We start from the raw sequence: 24,892 nt of genomic DNA, 5'->3' as shown, positions 1-24,892 counted from the left end.
ATGGATCTGGGACCAAGCTGTGAAAATGGAATGGGATTGTCCATCAGGTCAGGATTAAGAACAGAGTTTGCCCACCTCTGGGTATTTGCACAAAAGAATTGAAAATAGGTACTCAAATCATACACGAATGTCCTTAGTGTCAGGGGATAAGAACAGGACATCTGGATAATTTCTTCTTGGATTACAGGTTAAAGGGTAAAATCCTTAACTTCCAAAGTCCACCCCAATCCGGTCTTCTCTTGCCTTTCCAGCCTAATCCTCACTTCTCCCCATCATGTACCATTTACTCCAGTCAGATCAAAGGATGAGTCTTCCCTGTACCTGCCTACACGTTCCTGCCACCATGTCCTCACTCACACTATATCCTTGATCCAAAATTGTATCCTTTCTGTTCATCTAAACCCATCTCCATAGTTCCAAGCGTTCTCTGATTCTTCCAGCTGGAAGTGTTCCTCTCTCTTTCTCCCTAAACACTTGCCTCTTTCCCCTCTGTAGATTTTACTTCTTCCTATAATTACTGCTGAACCTGCCTTACTTCCCCACTTAAATGGTACATTCCTTTAAGGCTAGAGGAATATGTACTTTCACAAGACATGGATTTAGGGGTTCAAATAAATCTTAACTTGATCTCTGAGGTGCCAGGAGCTGCTAAGTGTCATCTCAAATTGGATAATAAACAGCTCAATATATAGTACGTGCTCAATAAGATTTGTTGAATGTTATTTATTTGTTCATTTGATTTCAAGGCCACTTCAACAGTAAAACCCTCTTCCCCATCTTTATTGACTAATGTTTTTAAAAACTGGCTTTTGGAGTAATATTATCTAATACCAAAACAAATTTGTGAAATAGCTGAGGACATTTATGAGCATTTTTAGGGAATTTTCTTCTATAAAAAATGGGAACACTAAAGACCAAGACTCGGGATCTTTTTCCCATCCTCAGTTCTGCTATCACCAGGAGAACCTCAGCTTTGAATAGAATTTTCTCTGTGACATGTTTTTAAAGCCCCCAGATGAATATATGCTGAACTGAAAGGAAATATTTTCATTTCATTGCTTTAAACCCTTATTCACTTGACTACTAAAACACATACCTAATCATGGCATATATTTAAAGCCAAGAAATATTTACAATACAATGCCTAAGGCAGATGATATGTAGTATGTTCATTCTACAGTTCAGTAAATTCTGGATACAAAGACTCAAATTGATGCTATCAAGTGATCGTGTCAGTGCAAACAAACGTCCCTTAAAAAACAGTTCTTCAGGGCTTCCCTGGTGGCGCAGTGGTTGAGAGTCCGCCTGCCGATGCAGGGGACACGGGTTCGTGCCCCGATCCCGGAAGATCCCACATGCCGCGGAGCGGCTGGGCCCGCGAGCCATGGCCGCGGAGCCTGTGTGTCCGGAGCCTGTGCTCCGCAACGGGAGAGGCCACAGCAGTGAGAGGCCCGCGTACAGCAAAAAAAAAAAAAAAAAAAAAAAAAATCAGTTCTTCAGGCTTCCTTGGTGGCACAGTGGTTGGGAGTCCGCCTGCCAATGCAGGGGACACGGGTTCATGCCCCGGTCCGGGAAGATCTCACATGCCGCGTAGCGGCTGGGCCCGTGAGCCATGGCCGCTGAGCCTGCGTGTCCGGAGGCTGTGCTCTGCAACGGGAGAGGCCGCAACAGTGAGAGGCCCGTGTACCACCAAAAAAAAAAAAAAAAAAAAAACCAGTTCTTCATCTCCAGGATTTGATTTCCATTCTGAAAAATGGTATTCTCTAGGTTCGTCTTAGCTGACTTAAAAAAAACCTAGGCTCTAGCTCTTTCCTACAGTCACCAAAGTACATTCTGCCTTGTGACTGAATCATGTCTGAAGGGGTGAGACTCTTCCCGCTGCTCCTAACATGTAAGAGCTACCCCATCAGAGACTCTGCCTAAGTATTTATACTATTTGCTAAATGAAATAAAAATTCTCAGTTGAATTTCCCAGAGTTCTGAACAACTCCTCACTACTGTTTTGATGTCTCATGGGCAGTGCAGGCTACATCAGTAAGTTTATAATCCTGGGAAACCACAAATACCTGGTAGTAGCCATGAGTTGAAGTGTGGAAAGCCAAGAGCCTTTGTCGGACACTGAGAAACACATTTTACTAACTACTGTATTTTATTCATTTGCCTCTTTAAATCATGTTGCCTCCACAACTTTCCTTTCTCTGGTGATTCCACCACCATTATCTTTTGGGTTTTTTTTCCTTTTTCACTTTGTACAATAATCACTAGAATCGCATAGTGGATGCTCAATAAATATTTGCTGAATGAATAGAAAATTAACTGTGAAACTTTGCTACCATGTGTGAGGTATGGTGCTATATGCTAGAGATGAAGTGAAAAGAAAAAATACGGCCTCTTAGAGTGTGGAGTTCACAGTCTAGTGGGGGAGATAGGCCCTCAGTCACATCACGCTAAAATAAATGTTGGCTCACAGACACCAATAAGGGCTAGAAGGAGCGGGCTGTGCGGTGGTGAGAGGGCTTATGGTGGAAGCCCTGATCTGGTCAGAAGATCAGGGAACACTTCCCTGAGAATATGAAGCTTTAGCTAAGATCTGACTCATGAGTGGGAGGTGACAGGTGCAGACAGAGGAGATGAGCATTTCAGGCAGAGTGAGTGTGCAAAGGCCCGGGGGAAGGAATTTGGAAGTTGCCAGGGGCTGAAAGTAGGGTCGTAGGGCTGGAGGGAAGAGAGTTAGGGAGCGGGTGGCAAGGGGTACGTTAGAGAGGAAGGATGGCTTCAGATCATGCAGGCCCCTAACCCCACGTTCCAGGGTCTTTATTCTGGGAGCCAGGGGAGTCATTGGAGGAGTTTAAGCAAAGCATTAACATCATTGGATTTGGGTTTCAAAGCCAGTATAAAAATTACCGCTACAAAAGGAGGAACTGCCTGGTGAAAGGGACATATTAACCAGAAGTTTAGTAATAACAATATGCTTTCATGATTGAGCTTTACTCTCGGCGCTAAGCTGACACATCTGTTCCTAGAGGAATAGTCATTTTGAAGTCATCTCCAAGTAGATCCATGACAACCCAGCCTCCTGTACTGGCCCTTTGTCCTTCAGAGATACTAATGGCGATAATGGGGGGAAAGGCATGTCTGTGGCCAGACGTATGAAAGTATGGTGCACCTCCTGGTGGTCATTCATTAACTCATTCAGCTTCAGCGGGAGGTGAGTTCAGAGGCCACCACGTGGGTATTGTCACTCTACCTGACCCAGGATGACCGTGACTGAATGAGGACCTCAGTCACGATGGGCCCACTGGCCACATGCCACCTCACCCTGCAAGAACTCCAAGCCATGACTTAGAGTTCTAGGTCTATCACATTTTGTTTTGTTTATGAATCAGTGGCTGTAGGAAGGTCACCCTGATACCGAGCTTGTTTTTGCTGCAACTTCCTCCTGTGGGAAAAAATTCATTTCCTTGTTGGGAGGAATTTTTGTCTTTTCTTTTTACTTCTTGTAACCCCAGTGTCTAGAATGGAGCCTGCCACAGAGTAGCACTCAATAAATATCTGTTGAATGAATGAGTCTTCACTCTGCGGAGTCTTCTGAGACGCTGAAGACCCTGACCTTCCTGCTAAAACTTCTCTAAGTTTCCCAGCTGCTTCACCTTCCTGGTCTGTCTTCTCTGACCAATAAATCAAGGTGCTCAACAGACTGGCTCAAGGTGGCTTAATCCCCCTAAACAGGCTACAAGCCCCGTGAGAATGGGGGCCGTGGTCATAATTATGTCTATAATGCTCACACATTTTGGCATATTGCATCACTTAACCTTAGACCCATCTTGCTTCGGGATGTAACCTGTGGTTTAGTTAAGCACTGTGTACCCAGCCCTTACAGAGCCTAGCTTGCAACATTCCCCAGAGAAGGCAAAAAGAGCTTGAGGCTCTGGAATTGCATCCTAGGCTGTTTCGAGCATTTATGATCATCCAGGCACTTAGGCTCACTCTGTCATTCTACCTCCTGCAATCCTGGCACGATGAGAAAACCCAGGCTCAGATGACTTTCCCAAAGTCACTCGGTCAACAATTAGGAGATCCAGGATGTAAACCCGGTCACTGTGATAACCAAGCCTGTGATCTTGGTCACTAGACCATGATGTAGGCAGATGAGGAAACGGAGACTCAGAGAGGTCTCACAGCTGGGACAGGAATTGTCGCTCAGGCCAGTGAGGAAACAGATCAGACTGCCCCCTGCCCAGGGTCCCCACCTCCTGCCAGCCAAGCCTTGTGCCTCCCTGCCTTCCAGTCTCTGTGCAAGCTCCCTGCTCTGCCAAGGCTCCCCCATTACCCACGAGGCAAGTCCTTCCCGCTCTGCAGCCTCTCAGGACTCACCGGTTGTCTGGGGCGCCACCTCAGTCTGCCCCAGCTTATGTGCTGTGCTGCTGAGAACGTTCCTAAGACATGTGCATGCGTGCGTGTGTGTGTGTGCACACAGGTGCACGCGTCCTTCCCCCAACTCAGCTTTCTCTTCCCTCACAGCAGGGAAGGAGACTCGGGTGGTCTTCACAGCACCCACCTCAGAGCCTGCACACAGGTCCTGCCCACAGTGACATTAAGTAGCTACTGTCCAGGACATGCTGAGGGAGACGGCCAAGGCTAATGACAGCAGGCAAGAGACAAGAAGACACAGAAACAGTGGCCTATGACCTGTGGTGGATAAATTATATTCAGACAAAATGCAGCGTAGAAAGTGGGGCAGTCATTGGAGAGATTCAGACAAGTTCTAGAGAATCCTTCCAATGTGGGGTGTAGGAAAAATCAGGACAGGCTACAAACAGAAAGCGACGTTTCCTCTGGGCTTTGAAGGATGGCAGAAGTTGGGAATGTGGGAGGGTGTGGGTGTCCCAGAAGGACAGCAGGGACAGTGCTCTGAGGTGGGTAATCACAGGGAGGACGTGAGAGAAAGATCAAGTCCATTGAGCTGGATCTTCAGGCACAGGAAGGATGAAGCTGAGGAATGAAGTTGGTTAGGTAGGTGGGGTCCAGATGGCAGAGCCTGAACCGTGAAACGGGATTTGAGATCTAGTCTTGTGGACCGTAGGAGGTTTTAGCACAGAAGAGTGATGCAATTGGAAATGTGCTTCAGAAAACATTCAGCTGCTATTTACATGGAAAATGGACTGGAAAGGGAAGGGAATTGTAGCAGGGATGCTGGTATGAAGAGGTCAGAAAGAAGGAACAGGTTCTGAAACAACTAGGGCAGCAGCAATGGGAAGGGAGAGGAGACAGTTTTGAGGGGTTCCCAGGGGCAGAATGGACAAAATTGCACGAGACAGGGTACGGGAGAAGAAGGGATCAGTAGGGACACCTGGGAGGCTGGGCATTGTGCTGAGCCCTTTGTGCAAGTCTTAACCCACAGGATCCTCATAACCACCCTACGAGGTAGGCAGCCCCATTTTATAGGTGTGGTCACTGAGGCACCAAGAGGTTACACAGCATGCCCAAGCACGCTCAGCTGGTTAAGTGTCAGTGCAAGGATTTGAACCAGGGCATCTGTCGCCATGGCCCACACTCTTCATTACAAGACTAGGCTTGTATCCCAGAAATCAGGGAGCCGTGAATTCCGGCAGGTTAGGGCAGGAGAGGCTGAAAAGCCAGAGAAGATTCTAGAAAGCATCAGAGAGCTGGAGGAGACCCTGGGGAGTCCAGACATCAAGAGAGGGGGGAGCTTCCAGAAGCTACTTACCAAGCACTCACCCCGTGCCCAGAGGCACACCAAGCACTTTAAACGCTTCCCTCCCTGAAGCCAGCAGCTGCCCTATGAAGTAGGTACGATTACCTACGATTACCTATTCCTCCAATTACAGATAAACTGAAGCTCAGAGCTTGTGCACAGATGAGGTTCTGGGATTTAAACTCACGCCTGAGCTCTTAACCCAATACTTGGCCAAAACTGACACAAGGTTCAACACAAATGAGCAAAAGAAGAGACCACTGTATATGACTACTAAGAGGTAGTATGACCGGATAGCTTCTCATCCAAATCAGAACACTTCAGAGAGCGAAACGGGGTGCTACTCATAAGAGCTCGGGTACCATGGGACTGTCCCAGGCAACCTACGCATGTGTTCATCCGACTCAAAGGACGTTGGTTGTATAAAATCTAATGAAATGAAATGAATTAATTAAACAACAAAATAAAATGGTAGTGAGGATGGAGTCAGATAACAGCAAGTGGAAGAGAAATAGGACATGAGCTGGGAAGAACGAAGATGGACTCACCTTCCTCAAAAAGTCTTAAGACATTGGAAATAACTTGCGAGGCAGCCAGACCTGCATGTCTGTGAGCAGAGACAGTGTCCATCCAGCACCTGGTACAGTGTCCAGCATAGGCACTTCCCAAATATGTACTGACTCATTCATTAATCAGGACCAGGAAAAGGATTGTTTTCAGGAGGGAAAAAGACTGGGTATAACTGTAGTCAGAAGGATAAGACCCTATGGGGGAAAAAAAGATAAAAGATGCAAATACAAGAGGAATTAATACAATAAAGCAGGTTGGATAGCCTCAAGGGTGTAAGTGGGAGAAGAGTTTGCCTTGAAAGGGAGGAGAAGAACTTTCTTCTCTAAAGAAGTAATAAAATGAAGCTGTTGTGAGCAAAGGACTTGCAGGTTGGAAGAAGACATCTCTTCAGCAGAGGGAATTGAAGAGCCTCAGGGTGAGGACAGGGTATCAGCAACACCCACTCCACGTTTCACCCATCAACTGAGCACCTTCCCCATGGACAGGCCACCACCGCCCCGCCAAGGCAGCCGGGACCCTTCCTGCTAGCACAGCTGCCAGCACTGCGTTTACTAAATGACCAGGAAGCCTGAAGCAGTGAGGGGTCCCCGAGCTAAGCCTCAGACTGGAGAGCCTGTCCCAGTTTGGCCAATGACTTACTTTGTCATCCAGAACAGGTGCCTCCCTTCTTGGGGGGTTCGGTTTCCTCCTCTGTCAAATGTGGGGTTGAACTTGATCAGCAGGTCCCAAAGGGCTAAAGGCTCAGGGTAGACAATGATGAACTGTGTGTTTTAAACACAATTCCAGTATAATACATACAGAAAAGTGCATGTTTCATAAGTGCACAGTTCTCTTTTCACAAACTGGACGTGCTATGAAACCAACACCCAGATGAAGAAACAGAGCATCACCGGCAGCTCCAAAGCCCCTCATGCTTCCTTCCAGTTGCTACCTCCCCACCCAGAGTAAACAGATCCTGAGCTCGGGCCACATACATCAGCCTCACCTGTGCTCATCCTGCCTCTATATGACTTCTAGAGTGTCCCCTATTTTGTGCCCGGTTTCTTCCATTCAGCATCATCCATGGTGCTGTGTGTAATGAGGATGTTTGCAAGAATCTAGTCCCCAAAAATGCAAAAAAAAAAAAAAAGAATACCATGAGTTTTACAGTGAGTTAAAATATGTTTAAGTTAAATGACAGTCCTTTATTCTGAGATGATATTTGTCTATCTATTTTGTAATAATGTCCTGGAAGTTTGGTTGTTTTTTTGTTTGTTTTATTGTTGATACATTTGGGTTTGTCCCTGTTCAGCAAATTCTCTCTCTAAATTATATTGGCTTGAAATTTGGGCCAGGAAATCCCCAACCATGGGCCCTGCTGGTCTGATTGAGCTCCAGCGTTCTGGGTGCCATGATGTACTGGGCAGAGATTTGAGTCTCAGCTTTCTGATCAGAGCCCCCTCTGATGGCCGAGTGTGAAAGGAATGAAGTCCATAGACTCTCAGCGGGGCCTGGGAAGCTGCAGAACTAAAACATTTGACTTTTCTTGAGAGGAGAGAGAAGTGGGGGAGGTTTGTAGCCCCCCCCATACTGCATCCACACAGTGACAGTAAACAATAGTTTCAACTTCCCTTTAAAAAAGACTAGATGGGGTTTTTTCAGGCAGCAAAGAAGTCTGTAACCCACTTACAGGACAGGACCAGAAAACAGAGCAAGAAAGCTTCAATTCAAATCTGAGTCCTCAACTCAGGAATTCAGAGAAGAAGAGCATGGGCTGTGGGCCATGTCCTCAGGCCCTCAGAGCTGAAGCAGGACTTTGAGGAGACTGCAGTGCCTCACGGCAGGCACTCAGTTTAAAAAAAAAAAAAAAAAAAAAAAAACATGTTGCACTGACTTCTGGGGCACAAGGTAAGAAAAATTGCCTGGGTTGCTGTGAACATACCACTTGTGATGGAGTTTGAGTCCATCTGTACCAGCATCCATTCAACGTTTACCCTATGGAGAAACCTCAAAAGAAAAATTACTCAGACTCATCCCCTGCCCTGAAGGAGCCATGGAGGCAAAAAGATAAACATGAAATAAGAAAAGTAAGAAAATCCCAGTGCTCCCAGTTCTTAAGAAATAATTGTCTGGTGAGATTATGGTGTCTGTGATGAAATTTTCCATCAAGATCGATTCAAGGAGAGAGACCATCAAGGAGAAACTCAGATCTCCCTTTCCTAAACGTGTGCAGTTCCATATGTAGCTGCATCTCCTTTGGAACAATCCTTTATAGGACAATTCCACCTAGAACTAAATCAACCTGAGCCTAGTTGCATCACAACTTTGCAAACGGATGCACCAAGAGTGTCTTTTAATTGGTGGTATCCTGGCCCGTCTGACCTAGGATTCCTTATAAACATAATTTTTTTTAAACCTTGTATTTTGCATAAAGCAAGATATATACCAGCATCTCCCTATAATTGGTGGGTTTTGCCATTGTTTCCCCAGAGGACAGTTTCGTTTTGTTTTGGGCTGTCCGGCCTTCAGCCCTCCCCACTATTTCCGTTAGCTTGTTTGGGAGAATTCCCCACGTGCAAGATCTTGACAGAAGTTAAGTCCTGGTCCCTGCCACCTCGCACTGCCTCCTCTACCAGGACCTGTCAAGAGGCCACATCATTTCTTTACTATCCCCTGACCCAGTGACCCAGGCTAGACCAGTCACATGTTCATGCCTGGGACCTTGACCCTGGGCCAAGTGTCACCAAGTTGGAGGGGCAGTGGAAGGGCAGATTCGGCAGTGACTGCAGCCTTCTGACACCAACTGTTCCTGATGCCTCAACACCAACACTATCAGCAACCTTCCCTGAATCCCTCTCCCTTCCACATTTTTTCCTAAATATGGGCAAAGTTTCTGATTCTTGCAAACGAGAATCCAGCTGGTACAGTTTCTATCACATGTTTAATGTGACCCCATCTCCACCTAATAAACTCTAACTCCAGTACAGGTTCTTCAGTAGTAGAGGCATGTTCTCTTACCCCTTCCCGTTCCACCAATGAAATAGATGCTCAGTGAAAGGGCTGAGTGACACTGTCAAAAAAGACAAAGAGAATAGATGATCTCACAAGTCAAAGTATCAAAACAGTATGAAGTTCGCTGAAAAGAGGCCAAGTAGAAGCACCTTAAATCTCCTAGAGTGGATTTGGTTTTAAATAATACAGTAAGTTAACATACTAAAGTGAAAGAATATAAATAACTCTACTTCATGTCTGTCTCATGAGAAATTATGTCTTAGGTATTTAATATTAAAGTCACAGTGAACATTGTTTTAATTAGTGACTTGCTTCATAAGGCAGAGCATTTCTGCCAGTTAGCATCAGGTCTGTCTCTTACACATATGTCTTCTAATTCTGCCCTTGCACACTGGGCTAGGGGGGTGGAGAACAATGACCTCCCCTTCTCTTTATGCACATGGATTTGTACACCCACTGGTACCTCATGTTTTGTCATCTTCCTGCCAAAGGACAGCTGGAACATCTACATCTGTGTCTGCAGATGCTATTCCTTGACCCTTGATTGTGGCAAATACAATTTCATCCATAACAGAATCACCAAGAGTGTTCCCCCAAGCTCCCCGAGCCTTCCCACAACATCCAGCTCGTGCAAGGAGTGTGTCCAAATCTGCAAACGTCAGCTGGCTACATGAGAGCAGCATGGGAGCAGAGGTGGGGGTTGGGAGTGCAGGAGACGGCGGCGGGTAGCAGTGAAGGGAGATATTGCCTCTCAGATAGGAGCGCAAAAGCTGGATCTCGGGCAGGGAGAATCATTCAGAAGCTGAGGCCCTGCCTCAGAAGTGGACACAAAGGAGAAACAGGACTGGCAGAAAAAGGATTTGGAATCGCCTCAATATTCAGCTTGACTGAGGATGGGCCTGGTCCTAGACTCTGGGTGAGCTGGCCCTGGAGGTAGTGGCTAAAGGACCTCATTTTTGAACTGAAGGGATGGGGACAGGGCAGAGAAGCCAGGACACCGTGACAGTGGCGACAAGGTTAAAGGTATTGGCTACGATCATGGAACAAAGGAAATGCACTGGCTCACCTGGGGTTGCAACAAAGGAATTTGATCTTATCGGTGCTGAGCTCCAAACCACTAAACTAACAGAGTACCTGAGGCTACAGAGTACAAAGCACAACACGTGGTGAGGGCAGAAAAAGATTCTGGGGTCCGAGTGAACATAAACCTCTAGCGATCTCACAGCACAAAGCCTTTGTTTAAAAAGGAAACAGCACTGTAGAAGAGAACCCTTATCCATATATTGATACTTCCTGTTTCAGAGGATAGAATCCACATGGAGTTTCACATTCTAACAACTCAGAAATGAGGATGCATCTTACAGTCACAATGTCTCTGTGTGAAGACCTTCTTTGACACCTCTGGAGAGATCAAGAAAGCACCAGCACCAACATGTCTCCCTTTCAGTAGGTGAATTGTATGGCATGTGAACTGTATCTCAATAAAACTGCCACTTAAAAAAAGCAGTTGGGTTGGAAGACATGGGTGTACACGCTGAGTTAACGTTTGGGGACACACTCTGCAGGAGCTTTCTCGTTCAGGCTTCACAACCAAATGACAGGGAGATGCCACCACTAACTTCACTTTACAGAGAGGGAAGTGGGGGCTCAGAGAAGTTGTGTTCTTGCCTGAGGACGCACAGCGAGTTCATGGTGCATACAGTAGGCAGTCATCCCCTCATTCAGCAGTGGTCACCTGGCCTCAAGGCTGCCGGTCGAGACTACATGCCTGTCCTCAAGGAGCTAACAGTCCAGGAAGACAAAGCTGCTGTCCAAGAACCAAATTCAGCTCACACGTGTTATGCTTGACCTACCATCTTTGTTGTTTTGGTTTGTTTTGCGTTACTTTGGTTATGAATGTTTAAAAACTAGAATATGTCACACACACACAACACACACACACAAGTTTCAGCTCCTCTTTAAAATCATGTTTTAACACTCCTCCTGAGAGCCTTCATCACATGGCCAATCAGCTGTAGATGGTACCGCCTCTCCCTTCCCCCACCATCATGGTCCAATCCCATCAGCTCTAACCTTGCCCACCTGGCCACTGTTAGTATTTTTTTAACTTAATTATTGTTAAATCTAGCACGGATACGAAACACATGAAAGAAATTCGAGGCTTTAATGAACTATAACAAACACACTTGTAACCACAGCCCCTTGTTATTCCATTTCTTCTGCCCTGAAATGTTGCTATAAAAACGAATGACAATCTTATACTTTTTCTACTATCCTGACTACTAAAGGATTTTTTTCTTTAAAGTACAATAATTTTTTCTGATGCTTATTTTGGGGTTCTCAGGTCCATCACACACCCCATTGCTTCCTTTAGTTTCCTCCTGCACAGCTGCTGACAACACAGTCATACCATGGACCGGCTCACATTAAGAGTTTGTGGGAATGGATACTTGTCCCCTATATTTGGTATAAACCTCATCCATGAGTTTTAGTTTGCTATTCCGGCTTCTCTGTGTTTTTATGGAGTGATTTGAAGAGATTCAAAAGCTATGACACAACGGCCACCACCTTGCCAGATTCTGCATTTTGTTTTCAAATTCTGATCCTATGTATTTCTCACTCTGTGCACTCCCAACTGCTTTCAGGAACCAGCAACCACGGTACAGGCACTAACATTGCCAAGCACCCCTCCTGCCCTCTCCCAGCCCTCCCGTTACCTGCTTCTGTCTCCCCCTAGGAGCCAACAGTGCTCAAGCTGCTGCTTGAAAGATGTCACTTGAAAGGTGTCACAAAGGGCTGCATGTGAGTCTTCATGTCATTGCTGGTATAAATCCCCAGCTGCTGGGAAACACCAAGGGCAAACCCTCCCTCGCAGCTTGTGAGTACAAGGATGGCTCCTTTCACAACCACCCCTCCTATCTGATAAGAAATGATTGCTATTGCTGGGTGGCTTAGATGCCGGGCACGGCCCTCAGGCCAGACAAGGGCTGAGAGCGACGATGGTGGGACAGGCCCCTCTCATCACAGGACAAGCGACACAGATGGATTCCTTACCAGAGGGTGAGCAAGCTTCTGGAAGTCAGCACCTGGGGTATTCACGGTAGAGGCTCCACATCCGTACCCTTTTTTGAATCCTATCTTGTACATGAAACTTCAAGAGAGGATAAAGTAAGCAAGACAAAGACACAAGAGCAGCTTCCCTGGAATTCCTCCACAAATTTAGCATAATGCGTGCTTTTGCACCCAAACTTTTTTTTTTTTTATCATTTATTTAAAGAAGAGTGAGGGGCTTCCCTGGTGGCGCAGTGGTTGAGAGTCCGCCTGCCGATGCAGGGGACATGGGTTTGTGCCCCGGTCCGGGAAGATCCCCCATGCCGCAGAGCGGCTAGGCCCGTGAGCCATGGCCGCTGAGCCCTTGCCTCCGGAGCCTGTGCTCTGCAATGGGAGAGGCCACAACAGTGAGAGGCCCGCGTATCGCAAAAAAAAAAAAAAAAAAAAGAGTGATTCTTTTGATCCACATTTGTATCTCCCCATCATCCCCTGAGCTCTTGCACATTACAGTTTTATTTTGGTCCTCGGTCTTTCTGGGGCCATCTCACCTAGTTCAGGGCTCTTGGACCTCATGCCAAGACATGCAAGTCCAGGCAGGAAGCTTCGGCACCAGGAAACTTTGCTTTTCGAGCTTTGCTTTTTGAGCCAATTAAATCAAACTTTGCTCTGAGGCTGCCTTGGGAAATGACAGGATTAACAGCCTGGTGAACAAACACTGGAGTTGCCGTCACACTTGAGTTACAGTCTGTTTAAACTCCAGGTCAGCTGCAATTCACGGCTCCCATTTCCTGAGAAAGGGGAAGCTTCCGGATGTCACAGGAGAAGATGGTCTGAGTCCGCAAGGCGAGGGCCTCTGCCTTTTAGAGAGTTGATGGATAAGAAACATGATTAGTAAGTTCTACCATCTGAGGAGAAATGTCTCTTTTAAGTCCAATCTTAGGGAACACATTAGAAATATAAGCAAGGGTGAACCAAAGGCATTCACGGATTGATCTTTGGTGGATCAAAATACATGTTATTGTGAGGCACTGCTCCTATGTTTTCCTGGCCTTGTTACAAATATAACCTGAGTACTAGCTGTCTCTCTTGCTTCCTCCCACATAGCAAGCTGGAATCAATGATCCCTGAAAGAAGGCAGGAGGGGCAGTGTAAATGTTGACAAGTCCATTTTTAGGTACTCTTGTCAATTTAGGCTCACCCTACCAGTAAAGTTTTCTTTGCTGCTACCCTGGATCTGAATGGTAAATACAGATTAGTTCATTTCATTTGCTGCTCCCCAGGTGGAGAAAGTAATGAGCATTGAACCTTGCCAACCGTGCTTTGGTGAAAGGCCAAAGTATGCTTCTACTTACCTTTCACAGCCATCCAAATCAAAGATGTGGTTTGAGATTTAATGAGACTGGTTTTAAAAAGAAGACAGTCATGCAATAGAATAGTCTACAGTCATTAAAAATAATTGGATCTATAGGTATCAATATGAAAAAATAACTTGGATATATTGCCAAGTTAAAAATGGAAATTGCATATGTACAGAATGGCCCAATGTCTGTGCATATGATGTGTATGTATGCATAAATATTCTTTTATCCACGCACACATACTTTTTCTATATATTACTGAATGCTAAATACAAAGAAAGAAATTGGCAAAAATACACAGCAAATAGTGGTTATACCTATGGGGTATGACTCGGGTTCCTAAAGAAGCAGACCCAAAGACAAGGATTTGCAGGTAAGTGGTTTAATGGGAGATGGCTCCAGGAAACACTGGTGGGAGAAAGGGAAAGTAAGACGCAGAGGGAAGGAAGAAAATAAAGGGTGTGTTATTGAACAAGTTCCCACAGTGGGCAAGGAGGGCTCAGTCCCACTGAGAAACCCCAGGAGGCAATGCAGACCACGCCTCGGACATCCCAGCCAAGGGAAGAGGAGTCCGTTTTCCCATGCCCAGCCATCATGGTCTGAGGCCTCAGAGGCATAAGCTCTGCCGGCCCTTCAGGCTGCCCCACGTGTGCAAGTCCAGAGAAAGCCCGAGGATAGGGAGTAGCAGACACCTGCCAAAGACCACTGTCTATAAGTAGTGAGACAATGAGACGCCTGCACCGTCCACTGTAGGGTAGAGCATAGTAGACTGCCACTTTCGACATGATTTTTTGTTTTTTTTTTAATATCGATGACATTTTAAAATCAGGAAAGAAAAACTTATAAGAATACTCAACAAAATATTAGGTTTTCTAGAGAAAAGACTTAAGAGGCTTGAAATTAAGTCAGAAAATATGCAGGGAGGCCAGGGAATCTCTCCTCAAAGGGGTCCTTCCACCTAGAAAACGTGCCCTGGACGTGAGCCCACCCCACACACTGGGTGGATGGTGCCGGAAGAAGAGAGACGGCGGAGATGAAGCACGTTCTGACATTTTATTCACTGGTCATAAATACAGTCTCGTGCGCATGAAGGGGGTCATGAACAAGGGACTAGCACCTGGAACGTGACTGTCACAGAGCGCTCACCGCTTCACCACCACTGGCCGGAGGACTCCCTGCAGCTGCCCGGGGGGGGGGGGGGGCGGGGGGGGGGCGGGGGGGCGGGGCGCACCCCCGATCAAGCTTTGGGCTTTGTGGCGATCCTCCTTCTGGGGCAGCAATTTATTCTTGGCTCATTCTCAACAATTTTTTAAAAATTCATAAAAGATCGAGTGTTTGCAAGAAAATATCAAAGAGGATAAGAAGATTTTCAGTTCTTCTCAGAGTCTAAAAGTAAAACGGGAAGGTAAGGAAGAAGGAGAGAAAGGGAAAAGATGTCAGGGGTGGGCCAGGCTTCTTCCTTTCCCCAGAGCGTTTTGAAAAACAAAACAAAACCGGGAGGTATTAATGCTGTTTGGAGATGGGCTGCGTCTCTCTGATGAGCCACTCGAGGGCTTCCTGGCGGCCCTGTTTTTGCAGTTCCTTCCCGATCACGTCCCTGCAGGTCAGGTGGTAGTTGTTGAGCCAGTCGCACTGCAAGAGGGAAGGAATACAGACGTGGTCTCACCATCACACCTTCACCAAAGGCTGCGCAGCGAGCAGTGAGGCCCCATGTGCTGAGATCACAGGATGAGAGTAAAGGAGCACAAAACCCTTTCTCCCTGCTCATGGACAAGCATGTCCATGTGTCCTACCTCCCTGGAAATAGATGGGACGAGGCCACACGGCCGATGGTGAAAATGCTCCTGGAACCATCTACTGCATGTGGACTGGAGTGACTGTGAGGGAACCACGAGTGCCTGACGGCAAGCCGTGGCTCTGGGCTCCCCTGAATGCAGAGTAACTTGTAACCAGGTGTCCCCCTCGACAGCACCCCTGGAAGCCATGACGAGAGAGTGGGGGCAGGGGTCTCACAGCTCCTGCACCCACCCTGGTTGCCTCAACTGCTGTGAAGACACACCTGAGGCTGTCCTGCCAATGCGCTGAGTTTCCTATCCCGTATCCGCCTACAAAGCTGAATAAACTAGGATCAGTCAAGCCAGTGAGGGTCTTGTGAGTGTGGCCGTCTAGATGCGCCCAAAGCCTTTGGAGGTCAAGGCCTGCGCTGCTGCAGGGTGGGGTTGGGAGTAAGCTTGACTTTCAGAGGCTCAAAGGAATGGGGCCACCACACCAGGAGATAAATTAAGAGGTAAAAGTATGGAGGCTGATGGGACTTGGGGTGTGTGTGTCTGTGCGTCTGTGTCTGTCTGTTGGGACGGGGTGGTGGGCACTGATGCGCTGAACCTGATGACAAGGGTTCTGCCAGTCTCCTCCGAGTGAGGAGGGAGGGAGGATGAGGGCTGGAGGGAAGCACATTCTGCCAAGAGGACGACAACCCACGCTCTCCACTGCCCCGAAGGGGGCCTGACCACATCACATCAGACAGACGGGGTGTGTTGCCGATGACTTTGACCCAACTGGTGCTCCTGTGCCCACTGATAAAAGCCTCCTAGTCTTTCTGGGAGGTGGGGAAAAGGGGTGGGATATCAAACGCAAGCAAACGGCTGCATGTCAGCAGCAAGGCCAAGCAGGGCTGTAAGGCAGCCTGCCGTCCAAAGCAGCTCAACAGTGCAGACAGGAGCAAGCCTGGGGCCACAGAGACACTCCCAAGACCCTTTTGGTTGGGGCAAGCTGGGGCACCCGCAGGGGGCTGGAGCAACGTCACAAAGGCCTTGGCAGCCTGCAGCACCCACGTTCATGTCCAACCAAAGTCCTCTGCTGCCACCTGGTGACAAACCGATGGGAATGCAGACCTAACCCCAAAACTCCCTAAAGTTTCTACTAAGACTGGGAGACGGTAAAGGGCAACGACTGGTACTTTAAAAGCCCAATGGACAGCATCCTGCTGTGGGGTATTACTATGCCTTAAGACAGAATGAAGCCCCAGATTTACTGAGTGGTATAGGGGAAATGAAGACTTTTGCTAAAAGAGATAACAAATACACTCTGCTTGGAATATTAAATACTCTCCTCTACTTGTAATTTGTGGAAACTTGCTAATGATTCCAAGGTAAGAAGATGTTATCTGTCCTATAAAAACTAATTGGCTAAAAGAACAGTTCAGTGATTGGGGTATGTAAGGTATAGTAATGAAGACTGGACCAGGCAGAGAGCACTGGTCTTTGTCCAGTGTCATGGGGGAGTCACAGGTTAAGAAGACTCTCTCCCTCAAGGAAAAATGGCCTCGCTAAACCTTCCTCATGCACTATTGCCCTGGATAAAGTGGAAGGTCACGTGGGAGAAATGGCTCCTGACTGGTACACTTCATGCGGACAGCAAGGCCCACGTGACCTGGAATCACTTGGCAGAAGCCATAGCCTTGGGCTTCCAAGAGGGCAGAGTGACTTATTAGTAGAGGGTCCCTTGCTAAGACCCTGGAAGCTGTGCTCAAGGGCCTCAAGAAGAGACTGGTTCCTTGGGCAGAGGGCTGTAAGCAGGGTGGCTGCCATGCGCTCTTCTGTGCTGTCATCCCCTCTCACCTAAGCCAGCCCTGTGGGGACCGGAGAAGAGGCCCAGGGCCACAGGAGAGACTCTTCCCGCTGAAAAGACACACCTGGCACTGTGCTGCTGACAGGCTGCTGCCTGTTCTGTATCCATCTACAGCCTGGATAAACTAGCATCCGCAGAGCTTGTTTGGGTGCTGTGAGCGGGAACATATGGCTGAATCGCGGCACTGGCGGTCAAGATGAGGTGCCCAAGCACGGAGGCAATCGAAGCAGCAAGTGGGTGACCTTCCTCTGTCACCCATCTGTGAGCTGGATGGGGCAGAGAGGGAGCTTCTGGCTGGGAGGAGCCCGTTCCACAGCCCTGCAGAAGGGGGCTCCTCAGCCCTCAGAGGCGCTTTCCTCTAGTGCCAAGCACAGGGCCCACGCAGGCTCCACTGAGGGTACACGCTTCTGCCTCAAAAGCCCCTGGGAGGAGGCCAGCGGCTGCCTCTGGGAACAAACACTTCTTAGTCCTCGAGTGATGCGTCACGCTTGTCCTGCCTTTGGCTTCTGCTAGGCATGTGCTTTCTGCTGGACTTCTGCCTGCCTGCCTTGCTCTGGAATTTGTGTCCTTCTGGCTTCTGTCTTCCTGGCTTGGGCCTGACCGCGTCACAGCAGACAGACAGGGTGGTGTCGTCTCCACCCTGTTCTGACCTTTGTCCCTGCTCTGGCCCTGCTCACCTGCCTGGTCCCTCCAGCCTCGCTCCAGGTTCCCGGGTCTGCCGTCTCACCTGGCCTCGTGAGCCCGGGGAGCCGTGCTGGGATTGCAGGGGCTCCAAGACCTGTCACCCTCTGAGCCTGACAGGTGAGCACTGCTGTGCGTCTGCTCTGTGACGGGTTTCAGAGCCCAGAGCAGCAACCTCTCTCCCTGCCTGGGACAAAACTCGGCATAGGGTAATAGCGTTTGCTTCTCAGTTCCTTAACGTTTCACGCAACACAAGAAAACAATCTGGCGTGTGCAGTGGCCCCACCCACCCACAAAAATGCAGGGAAGACACATGCCCATGTTTGCTAAACACACCTCAGGGCAGCTATGGCTGTGGCCCTCCTGGAAAGCAACAGCACACTATTCATTCCCACCTGTGAAGCCCTACCATCCCCAACAGTGAGGAGAGCAGGGCTATATCTACCTCGAGACCCCAAAATAGAGGAAAAGCACCTCCAGTCCTCAGGAGACCTAGGATTCTCCAACTCAGCTGGCCTAGGCTCTAACTTAAAAGTGATAGTGGGGCTTCCCTGGTGGCGCAGCGGTTGAGAGTCCACCTGCCAATGCAGGGGAGATGGGTTCGAGCCCTGGTCTGGGAAGATCCCACATGCCGCGGAGCAACTGGGCCAATGAGCCACAATTATTGAGCCTGCGCGTCTGGAGCCTGTGCTCCGCGACAAGAGAGGCCGCGATAGTGAGAGGCCCGCGCACCGCGATGAAGAGTGGCCCCCGCTTGCCACAACTAGAGAAAGCCCTCGCACAGAAACGAAGACCCAACACAGCCATAAATAAATAAATAAATAAAGCAACTGTCAACAACAAAAAAAGTGACGGCGGAGGGGAGGACGTAGGGCAGCTCTCCACCCCACACGCTTCTGCCCTCCCCCAAGGCTTCCTCGTTACCTCTTTGTCTGTAAGAGAATCCACATCTATCATTTTGGTCTGTATCGGAACCAAAGTTAGAGGGTCAAAGGTCAGGCTTCCCCGGTTACTGAAGTTATACTGTGGGAGAAGGAAGAAAACAGAAGCTTTTACTCCTCTTTACCACAATGACCCACCAAGAGGTCACTCCCACCAGACAGGACCGTCCCTCAGAGCCGGGTGTAACTAGGAATCGAGACGTGGTTAAGCTGGTCACCGTTTTTAATAGACACGGGAGACACGATGAACACAGCGGATGCCACTTTCTAAGAGCTGCTCCACTGTGCAAACAACAGCCTGTGCCACCAGGAAAAGCCAAAGAGTGCTGAGGGGCTCCCAGCAGCAGGTCCGCAAGGCTCCTGCCTGCTGTGATGGAGAAGAGGCACAGAGGGTGTCTGGAAGCAGGGGCATCTCTGGTTTTGGTTCTCGAGCCCCAGCTAAGGCATAAGTCCCCCAGCAGATCCCTTTTTTTGACATCAACCATGCAGCCTGCCTTGACCCAGCCAGGCCCATCAGGTGACAGGCAACAGGTCTGTCCAGTGCACGTGGCATGGAATGGCCGGGGCACACAGGGCACGCTGGGTCTCTGTTCCTGGCGGGGCCTGTGGGAGTGAGGGGAGAGGCCACTCTCAAGAAGAGTGACATCAGTGTGCAAGCAGAGAGGAGACCCTGCAGTCAGCTTCCCTGAAGACTTAGGAAGCCATCTCCCCACAACGGTTCCATTTCCAAAATGACCCATGGAGGAGAAGCCAACAGGTCTTCTAGGTCAAGTCCAGCACCTAAAGCCTGCGACCTCTTGGTAACGTGATGGGGAGAGGGTGACACACCTGTCTTCCAGAGGGCACCACACCTGTGGGGCCCGACCCAGGGGGTAACTCGGGCCTCCTCAGCTTTACCTGATAAAAATCGTCTGGGGTATTTGTTGAAAACAGTTCCCAGGCCCCAGCCCTGGAGATTCTGCTTCAGTTTCTGGAAGGGGCCTTTAAGCGAGCACCCCTCCCCCACAGCAGAGGAGGCTTCACGACAAGAAGCTGCCTCCAGTAAACTCGGAGCCCCAACTAACAACAAGCAGGGGGCTGCCTGGGGCTCCGTGAGGTCCAGTTCAGGGTCCCAGTTCACTAAGGATTTTCCTTCTGGCTTTGCAGAGGAGAATGAATTCCAGGAGAGACACCCCTATCGGGAAGGAGGCTCCATTCCAGCCCCAGAATGACATGCTCTTGGTTCCCAGGACAAAAGTCCTCATCCTCCCCCATTAAGGAATAAGGGAATTTTAAAAACAAAAATCTAATTACTCACCTTGGTCTTCACAGGCACCACCAGGACAACATTCTCAATGCGAATTCCGAAAGCCCCGTCTTCATAATACCCTGGCTCTAAAACAAACCAAACCCCAAGATGAGAAGCAGCCCACCATGAAGATAAGCACAGAGAAGCTTGCACTCCTGGGATGAGAGCGCTTCCCAAGAAACAGATGAAGGGCCACTCAATCTGGGTGTAAGAGCCCAGAGACGCCTCCTCCCGTGGGGCACTTTTAATAGGCACTTGAGGTCCAGACAGAGAAAGGCTCAGAAGTTCCTGAGAACTGGCTGCAGGATAGGGAGTACAGTAACAGAGGATCCGCCAAATAAATTATGGGGCATATCCATAAGACACAATGATGCAGGCAGTAAAGTACATTCACAAAAATGTGGTATCGATATGGGAAAAGACAAGAAGCTAACATAGCAAAATATTAAGTCATGTTTCCCCTGGGTATCTGGATTACAAATGATTTTCATTTTCTTCTTTATACCGTTCCATAGTCTCACTTCTTCTACAATGAATATTTATCACTTTTATAATCAAAAAAGGTTGTTGGTTGTTGTTGTTGTTATTTAATTCAGGAGGGGGAAATTATTTCCAATTTACTTTATAATAATGAAAATATAAGAAACAACAAAGAGCTTTCAGAAAGGCCAGAGGACCCACACACACCCTCTAGGTGAGGGACACCTACCATCAGTGACAATCATGCCGGCCTCCAAGGGCTCATCAGAGAATGTTTTATAACTGATGCCACAAGGACCCTCGTGAACATTCAGAAAAGACCCAACACCGTGTCCCGTCCCGTGCAGGTAATCCAGGCCAGAATCCCATAAAGCTGAGCGGGCAAAGGAGTCAAGAAGGTGGCCTGAAAGACATATTAAGAACCACTTGGTGATTTTGTACAGTACTTTTCAACTTGCAAAGCACTTTGGAGATTACATTTGTTATGTTTGGCTCCAGAAGGTGAAACAGAAACCAGCGGGTAAAAGTTACTGGAGGATTCAGGTTTCAGCCCAACACAAAGAAGAACTTTCTAACAGTCAGAGCTCCTGAGGAGGGCAGCTCCCCCACCAGTGAGAGCTCAGTCTGAAGCTGGAGGATGCTGGTGAGGAATGGTCACCTGTAGCAGGTAAGGGCTGCAGTAGATGACATGGACGCTCCCTTCCTAGCGCTGGGACCCTACAGTTTCAGAATTACAAGTTAAGATTCTAACCAGACTGCAAGCATGAGGAAAGTGGTGCCCAGGGAGATGAGTGCCGGCCCAGCCTAAGCAGACTCAAGGCCCAGGTCTTGTCAACTCCCCGTGCAACGGCCCACCCACCCATCCTCATGCAAAAAGGTATATGTCTCAAGTCAGGTTCTCAGTAAAATAAATCCCAATGAGGGTCCTGAAAGGAGGCACCGGCCCAGCACTGAAGGGCAGACAGGAGGCTGCGCCGACTTCCACTGGAGCCCTGAGGCCTTCATGCCCTGCTGCCCTCTCCTGGGAGCCACCCACGTGGGCCACCTGACACCATAATTGGTCAGGAGGGAGGTTCACACCTGACCCTGGGCCCAGTCCGAAGCCTGGCTCCCTGGAGGTCCTCTCAGCTCAGTCCATGCAGCACCCCCATTTGCCCAGGATGGGCCTGAAGTAGGCTGGGGGCTGGTACGGCGAGGGAAGGATGTGTTCTTCCGCCCAGACTTAGACACGTCTGATGCCTGAACAAGAAAAAGCCTGCCATATGATTGAAGGAATCACCTACCTTTGGTTCCAGTCGGGAAAACAGCTGCACTCACAGCTATGTGGCCCTTGAGGACACATGTGAAGCATTCCTGCCAAAGAAAACCCAGAGGGCATGTTCAGCACTGGCACAGACGTTTTAATCCTATAGTTTTCAGGTAGTTCTGAAAACCTTGCCTCTGAAGGTTTTGTAGCAATACCACAGAGAAAATCAGAGGAAAAAGGAAAAAAATCTGGTGGTGGAGAAAAACCTTGGCCTTGGTACCAATTTTCCAGAAAATCTTGAAATTCGATTTAATAAAAGAGAACTGACTGAGAGATGACCCCACCAGTCTTTCCCTTGTAATGAACATTCTGCCATAGTCTCTGCCATCTGAGCCTCAGAAAGACTGGGGGAAAGCACTGATGACACTAGCTAACGCTTACTGAGCTACTCCTCTGTGCCAGGCGTGATACGTACAGCACTGTACGTTTAATCCCACACTTCCTGTGGGAGGCACTCTCGCCATCCCCACTTCATAGAGAGATGAATGCCAGGTCGCGCAGTTCATAAGTGGCAGCATGTGGCCTTGGAGCCAGGCAGTCCTGCTTCGACCTCTGTGCACCTCACCACCATCTATACTCAGGGTTTAGTCCCTACTGCCTGGACAAGAAAAGTGCTGTTTGGAAGGGTAGTGGCTTGCCAGTAAGGTGCAGAGTCAGGACTAAACCCCACACTGTTCAATCTGGTCTGGATTGAACACAGTACAAGAAGAGTCACACCAAAGGTAGGTATCTGGACCCAAGGTCAAACCCTTCTTCATTTGCTGGTGCCTACAAATGAATGACACAAGGGACCGACATTGGGAAATCTGCCCTGCTCTATCCCATAAAGCCCTCTTCCCTGGACAAGCTTCCTGAAGGAGCTCCCTGGAAAAAGACGTATACTCAGAGATTCAACCAGTATTTGCCAAGCAGTGACTATCATCCAAGAACCTGCTGGGCTCACGGAACCTTCACAGCCAGCCTTGGAGGTGAGTACTCTTCTCGCCGTTTTTATGGATGGTCTAAGTGTTGAGGTTAAGGTTATGGAGTCTGTAAACAGCAGAGAAGATCTGAAGCCCAGTCTCCAAACTCATGGTACACATCTCTCTACCTTACAGCTGTTTCCTCTTTTCCATGCCAGACAGACCAGAAACTGAGCAGTGCATGTCATTTCACAGGGTTCCTAGAGAGTTGAGCCTATAAATAGGAATGCTGAACTTGAAAAAAGAACGGGGGTAGCTTTCAGAATGAAATCTAGACACTGTTCATAAAAAGGCATATATTTCACTACCCCACTCCCTTCCCCAAAGAAACTTCCTGACTGAAGAGAAGGCCAAAGCTATTAAAACTTGAATCTGAGCCACTCTGACCTTAGAAGACAGAATGCTTTTAAAATCTCTCCAATAATTAATTAAATGGATGTCATAAAGCAGATAAGCCTGATTCCACAGTAATGAGCTATTTTACTGTCCCACATATAATTTTTACTTACATATACAATCCTTTTCACAAGAGAGAACTGTCAAAGAGCAGAGAGGGCCTCTCGAGTTTTCTCTTACCTTCTCATAGGCCGTAGGGGTTCCAAAATGCATGGTACGAGTCACATCTGTGGTTCCATCCCTTTCCAAAAGGAAGGACAAATTAGTTTTCACTAAGAATAAGCTTTTGCTCAAATGTGAGACAGATGAGGATGTGGAGAAATTAGAACCCTCATGCACTGCTGGTAGACATATAAAATAGTAGAGCCACTTTGGAAAACAGTTTACAGTTCCTTAAAAGGTTAAACATGGAGCTACCCTAGGACCCAGCAATTCCACTCCTAGGTAAACCCCCAAGAGAACCGAAAACGTATGTCCACACAAAAACTTGTACATGAAATGTTCATAGCAGCATTACTCATAATACCCAAAACGTAGAAACAACCTAAATGTCCATCAACTGATGAGTAAACAAAATGTAGTATACACGTACAATGAAATACTATTCAGCAATAAAAAGGAATGAAGTACTGATACACACTATAACCTAGATGAACCTGGAAGACATTACACTAAGTGATGGAAGTCAGCCACTGAGGCCCTATAATTCCATTTATATGAAATGTCCAGAATAGGCAAATCCATACAGACAGTATACTAGTGGTTCCCTGGGTAGGGGAAAGTGGGAAGTGACTGCTAACAGGAATGGTGTTTCTTTTTTGAGGTGTTGAAAATATTCTAAAATTGATTGTGGTGACAGTTGTACAATTCCATGAATAAACTAAAAACCATTAATTGTACACTTCAAATGAGTAAGCTGAATTATATTTTAATGAAATTGTTAAAAAAAAAAAAAAAAAAAAAGAGAGAGACAAAGTGTGAATGCAAGGATGGCCCAGTGTAGTGGGAGTAAACTCAGTCAGGCCCTGACACACACACTCTTGGTCTACAATGTGAGGACTGTTTCACGGAAGACACCATCCCTGGGATTATGGATGAAAGGGAGGTGGACAAAGTAAATAGGAACCTGTTTCTAGCAAAAGAAGGTCAAACTCTAATTCCTCCTGTCAGGATGGCAAGCGGTTTACTGGACCCTAGAAATACTCAAATGCATCTTTTAGAACACCCTAATCCACCCCTTGACACAGAAAGAGTAACTTCTAGAATCCTGCTAAAATATAGAAGTGAACCAAAGTTACACCATTACCCAAGAAATCCAAATACCCTTAGCTCTAGGCTTTTATTAACTCCAACCCACACGTCCCAAGGCTAGGTTGTGGCTTCCATCTCCACCAGCCAAAGTCCCAACTTCAGTGGAGCAAGGAGTAGTAAAAGGCCTTGCTCGTGCTCTCTCAGTGCAGACAACACCTATTCCTGCTCCTCCTCGTGGGTTCCACATCAAGACCCAACCAAATTTTGGTTTCTC

At 47.9% G+C, this 24,892-nt stretch overlaps 1 protein-coding gene across 2 annotated transcripts in view; it reads right to left on the bottom strand.

The window, feature by feature from the left end:
- Positions 1-14,725: 14,725 nt before the first annotated feature.
- XPNPEP1 (X-prolyl aminopeptidase 1) overlaps positions 14,726-24,892 on the bottom strand; it is a 61,272-nt gene continuing 51,105 nt past the window's right edge. For both annotated transcript variants that reach the window (XM_060099818.1, XM_060099825.1), the window contains 6 exons: positions 23,548-23,608; positions 21,987-22,056; positions 20,933-21,106; positions 20,233-20,309; positions 18,919-19,017; positions 14,726-15,318 (listed from right to left, as the gene is read on the bottom strand). In XM_060099818.1, the coding sequence (XP_059955801.1) occupies positions 15,190-15,318; positions 18,919-19,017; positions 20,233-20,309; positions 20,933-21,106; positions 21,987-22,056; positions 23,548-23,608 (610 nt within the window). In that variant the 3' untranslated portion in view covers positions 14,726-15,189. The remainder of the gene's footprint in view (positions 15,319-18,918; positions 19,018-20,232; positions 20,310-20,932; positions 21,107-21,986; positions 22,057-23,547; positions 23,609-24,892) is intronic.

This window comes from Mesoplodon densirostris, chromosome 1 (genome assembly GCF_025265405.1).
Source record: "Mesoplodon densirostris isolate mMesDen1 chromosome 1, mMesDen1 primary haplotype, whole genome shotgun sequence".
NCBI classification, from domain to species: Eukaryota; Metazoa; Chordata; class Mammalia; order Artiodactyla; family Ziphiidae; genus Mesoplodon; species Mesoplodon densirostris.
Note: the sequence above shows the minus strand (reverse complement) of the source record. Positions and strands in the feature narration are given on the sequence as shown.